This window comes from Saccostrea cucullata, unplaced genomic scaffold (assembly GCF_032062105.1).
Source record: "Saccostrea cucullata isolate Sc308-1 unplaced genomic scaffold, CSIRO_AGI_Scuc_v1 ctg9885, whole genome shotgun sequence".
NCBI classification, from domain to species: domain Eukaryota; kingdom Metazoa; phylum Mollusca; class Bivalvia; order Ostreida; family Ostreidae; genus Saccostrea; species Saccostrea cuccullata.
In genome coordinates, this window is record NW_026924875.1 from 1 (window position 1) to 5,629 (window position 5,629).

At 33.6% G+C, this 5,629-nt stretch overlaps 1 protein-coding gene across 1 annotated transcript; it reads right to left on the minus strand.

Annotated features, from left to right (window-relative positions):
- Positions 1-1,807: 1,807 nt before the first annotated feature.
- On the minus strand, positions 1,808-4,490 carry LOC134267489 (carcinoembryonic antigen-related cell adhesion molecule 6-like). Its single transcript, XM_062749688.1, has 4 exons — positions 4,093-4,490; positions 3,501-3,833; positions 2,756-3,061; positions 1,808-1,899 (listed from the first exon to the last, which is right to left on the minus strand). Exons 1-4 carry the CDS (start codon positions 4,280-4,282, stop codon positions 1,808-1,810), a joined length of 921 nt encoding a protein of 306 aa, XP_062605672.1. The 5' UTR covers positions 4,283-4,490.
- Positions 4,491-5,629: the final 1,139 nt, after the last annotated feature.

The window sequence follows — 5,629 nt, forward strand, 5'->3', positions numbered from 1 at the left end:
GCTCAATAATGAAAAGTTTACTTGTTGGGGAGAAAGGATTTGAATTATTTTTACTTGAGGATGTCACTATATCAATAAAACATACATGTATAATTTTGCCATACTTGAGAAGAAGAGTGTCAAAGATTTTTCCTCTATATTTTTATGTAAAGATTTGATTGCCCATTATGGCCACACCTTACCCCTAGGTGTCATGATAGGTACAAACTTGAATTAACTGATGATGTTTCCATATTAATATCACCAATCATAGCTTTGCTGGTCTTGAGAAGAAGATTTTTAAAATATTTTTCCTATGTATTCCTATGTAAAAATTTAATCAGCCATTGTGGCCCCGCCCTACAAACTTCTACTTTAGTTTCATCTTTGTTGTCCCAATGGTTTTGGAGAAGAAGATTTTTAAAGATTTTTTGCCTATATATTCCTATGTAAAACTTGGGTCGGCCATTGTGGCCCCACCCTTGCCCAGGGGGTCATGATTTGAATAAACTTGAATCTACACTACCTGAGAATGATTCCACATGAGTTTCATCTTTCCTGGCCCAGTGGTTCTGGAGAAGAAGATTTTTAAAGATTTTTCCTATATATTCATATGCAAAACTTTGATCAGCCATTGTGGCCCCACCCTACCCTCGGAGGTTATGATGTGAAGAAAATTCAATCTACACTACCTGATGATGCTTCCACATTAGTTTCATCTTTCCTGGCCCAATGGTTCTGAAGAAGATTTTTCAAGATCTTTCCTATATATTCATATGCAAAACTTTGATCAGCCGTTGTGGCCCCGCCCTATCCCCGGGGGTCATGAATTAAACAAACTTGAGTTTAATCAACCTGAGAATGCTTCCACATGAGTTTCATCTTTCCTGGCCCAATGGTTCTGGAGAAGAAGATTTTTAATAGATGCCATTAATTTTTCATAAATTCATTATTATCTCCCCTTAGGAAAGGGCTTGGCCCTTCATATGAACAAACTTGAATCCCCCCTTCACCTAAGGATACTTTGTGGCAAGTTTGGTTGACACTGGTCCAGCGGATCTTGAGAGGAAGATGAAAAATGTGAAAAGTTTACGAAAACGAAAACAACGACAACAACGACAGACGACGGACAAAGAAGAAGGTATGGTTTTAACTTTATTGTGCCCTAAAAATTTAAGGTCATCAAAAAGTTTTGAAACTGCATGGCTTAAATATTTGTCAAGTACAGTGTACATGTATATGACTGTGATAAATCAGGAAAGAATATGGCATGAAGGTTTAGCATTCTGCAAATAAGACGTCATTACTGTGAAGCATTTATCTATTTTTAACAGAAAAAGCCACAAAATGGTCCATTTCAAGGGTGATTTTCCTTTAAAAAAAAACAGTTGTCCACAGCAGTCGCCCACGTTAATTTTTTGATATATTTTTTGCAAAATTCAAAAAAAAAAAAAAAAAAAAAAATCACATATCTCAACATCTTTGTGGGCGATGCCTGTGGACAATGTCATCTGAAAGAAAATTCATTGAAAATTGGTGTCTTCTGCAACTTTTTTAGAAATTGCGGGAAAACGCACAAGTTTATGACGTCATAATTAGCATTTAAAAACACATGTGAGAAAAATGATTTTTGTGATTTTTCTGCATTGAATTTCAATTATTCAAAAAGCATGAGTTTTCAACTTTTACACCAGTTTCATTTTTTAAAAAATCACAGGACAAAATTTGTATGGAAGTCATGCCTTGTTCTTTTGATCAGAAAAGCCTTCGGCTCAGGTGAGCAAAAAAGCAATATAATTATCAGCAGTAAAACATCAAGGATAAAGTGTCAGCCAGTATGTCCAACTATTTTCTTGGCTCGATTTGGCAAGGGTTGGAGACACGCATCAGTGTATCTGTGGTTTTTGTATTCCTGGATTTCTGAAACATAGAGAATACACTGAGTAACATTCAACATTCTTTCCAATGAACAAATTGAAAACAGTGCAAATACAAATTCCGGCATTGTTGTTCTGAAGGTTTTCTAATAGCGACAAAGACACATTCTTGTTATTCCTCTTCATCACATTGGTAAAATAAAAAAAAAATTACAATGGCAAAGGATTAGCTCTCTAGCTTGTCAATAGTTTTGGAGAGCTACGGTTCTGCAGGCAAATTGAAGTCTAACAATATACATCTGTTGGTGTTTCTCCACAAGACTGACCAATGGCTTACTTGCAAAAAGCTTTATCTTCACCAACAGCCAGGAGAGAAGGGACCTTGACTTTAAAAAAAAAATTGCAGTATTTAAAACTAAATGTTTTAAATTTCACTCAATACTTACGTATTTCTCCAGGATTGCTTCTTCTGTAATAATGCCAGGGTTCTGATGTTCCCGTTCTTATCAAATTTACTCTGTTTGATATTTCCCCGAAGATGTCATTTGGCATTATCATTTATTTATGATATATCATGAAATTATTATACATTATTTTAAAAGTATGTTATCTCAAATATAATGATGTATTTAAAAAACGCGTTACTGTTCATCTAATAAAGTAATCGTATCTTTTGATCTCGTTTGTTGATACGTTTACATAAAAAAACGATCTACTCTAACAAGCTCGACAATTGTCGATGTTATAATTAAAGACATCATAGGCATGAACAAAGTCTTAAAGTTATTTTTTTCCAAAGACAATGCAATCCATATCATGGGAAATTACAACTATTCAAGTGACTATGACAATTCTTAAAGGGATTGCTTTTTTCTGCGCTAGGTGTAGCCGTAACGTACCTTGTTTAGGTTGATTTCCGACAGATATAAATACCATAGATGTAACGTAAAAGTTCTTCCCATTGAACGTATTGAAAGCAGAGCAAACATAATTTCCAGAATTGTTGGTCTGCAGGTTTTTCAGCGTCACTGAAGACCTGTTGCTGATATTATATTTTGTATCTTCACTATTGTTGGTAGATTGAAATGTCCAGCTGTATATTGGGGGCGGATTACTATCAGAAAAACAATCCAGTTTTAAATAATCACCGGCGAAGTACATTTCTTTGAATGGCAAAAGTGTAATTTTTGCCATCACCGGTCCATCTTCAAAATAAAGATTCAATATTTAAACAAGAGATGTTTGTGAAACACCTATGCCCCCTCCCCCAAATAATTAAAAAATTTCTACGTCCAACCTCTGCGAAGAAGATGAACGGAAATTGATGGTGGACCGACAGATAGACTGAGAGACCGACAGCAGCAAAGCAATAAGCTCTCCCTTCTTCAAAGGGGGGGGGGGCATAAAAATAATAAATATCTACCAATAATATGACTGCCCCGTCTAAGATTTAAAAAAAAATAGAAGCCATGGTACCCAAATTTAAAAACAAAGAATTTAAAAGTGTAATATGGGGATTTCCCGCAAATTTGTTGGTAGAATTCAAAACGTTAAAGTAAAAATAAAGAACAAATAGTAAAATTTTAAAATGATATAGCAATGAACAATATAATGGACAATTTTTGAAGGAAAGAGTACACTTACAAAACACCGAGATTCTCTGTGAGTATCTTCCTGGTCCTGGGTCCTGGGTAAGATTATTTTGTGAGGAACAAAGGAATTTTATTCCGTTGTCCTTTCTGGACACTTTGTACTCTGTGCTTACATTTAGAAAAGTGGTACAATTCTTTGTCTTATTTTTCAGTAAATTTGAAGTGAGCTCGATTTCATGATTATTTGTTATCTCCGGGACTTTCCAGATCTTGATATTTCCCGCCGGATTTTCAACATCAGCGGCACAAATAAGATGTATGAACTGATTCTCCTCCAACGGGTCCTGTGGTTTTAAAACAAACTCTACTGGTTTTGTAGCTTCAGCTGTTTAAATTAAATATGGGTATCAACAAAACGGATTTTAAAAAATAATAGTGATAAGACACAAGTTATTCTTGGTAAAGAATGAAGCATATGCGAAAACGCTGTAATGGTGTGTTTAAACTATCTGTTACAATTTAACCTATACAATAATGTCATGCATTAACCTGCATGCAGCTGAACTGTATTCAATGTCTATCTAAATACAAAGGAAAGTGTATTGTTATATTATTGACCTTATTTTTGTTATTACTGAAATTACCCTCAAAAGTAACTAAAGATAAACTTTTCTTGTGCTTGTCTCTATGCTCGACATCGACAAAATACTCTATCCAACATTGGTACAATCCTTCATCACTGCAGACAAGATCACGTTTTATCATCGTGGCACTGGAGGATACACTAGTATTTGATGTGACAAGTTTTGTTCTATTTTCAAGAGCAGTAGCCATTTTATGATAAATATATGGTTCTTGTCCACCAGGAGGAGAAAACACAGCAACATCTTCAAAACTATTTCCTACTTTTTTTTTCCATATTATCTCTCTATCCGATATACGTTCTCCGTGTTCTATTGAGTAATTACAGCTAAGAACAAGGCTTGTGTCCCTTCTGAACTTTACTTTAAGTTCAGATGAAGTCGATATGGTTAGTAAGGTAACACCTAGTAGAAGAAAATATATTTTGTATGTTCAAACGTTTACACGTTGAGAAGCAAAATGATATCAGCACAATAAACCATTTATTTTAGTTTTTATAATATTGTCTTCAATGTGAGAAAAATAGTTCATGTACTAAAGAAAGAAGGCATTAATCTATGCATTCAGTAAGTAGGTACTTGCAGACAACAGAGATTTCAAATACCTTAAAATAGATACATACGTACAAATTGTTTTCTTTTATTTTTCAGAAATAGATATTTGATTTATTCATCACTCACAACCGCTAAATTTTTATGGAGTGAAAACGGAGAATGAAGTTGGAGATACAAAAATCAGCAGTCTCGTTTAAAGTCATTATTTCATTAGTTGGTCGATACAATGACCTACTAGTGTTTATACAAGCTGTAAAGGTACTTGGACATAGATTTGAAGTTAATATTTTCTCTATAATATTACGACTTATATATTTTAATTTCACACAAAAATTAATCAAAAATCTTATTTCATTTTAAAGTTATTAACACTTCAAATTTTTTGGCGGGTTTGATTGACACATCCTTGCACTTTTTAAACTTTATTCTTAATCCTTAGGAAAAGTAGCAATCTTGATGTAGATTAAAGAGAAATATTAAAACTTTAATCCAGAAAAATAATTTCGTTAGAGTAGAAATGCTAGAAAGCATAACTCCTTCAAAAGTATCGCCATTCCGAGCTAAGTGTTGTGTACAGAGTTTAGAAAATCGATCACACTCGTGTTATGTATACAGTTTTTTGTAAACAGGACACGAGCTCTGTTATTGTTGATGTTTACGATTCACCGGGTGCGTTCAATCATCAAAGTCTGCTCACCACAACTGCACGGACTGACAATATATTGTGTGTTTGTTTTGCTTTCGAACATGTCTACTCTGAATTTTCTGGATTATAGTATTAATATTTTTTCATTTATACACAAGATTGCCACTTTTCCTAAGTATTAAGAATAAAATTAAAATTTGTGAAAGTACAAGGATGTGTCAATCAAACCCGCCAAAAAATTAGAAGTTTTAATAACTTTTGAATGAAATAAGATTTTTAATTAAGTTTTATGTGAAATGCTATTAAAATATATAAGTCGTAATGTTATAGAGAAAATAT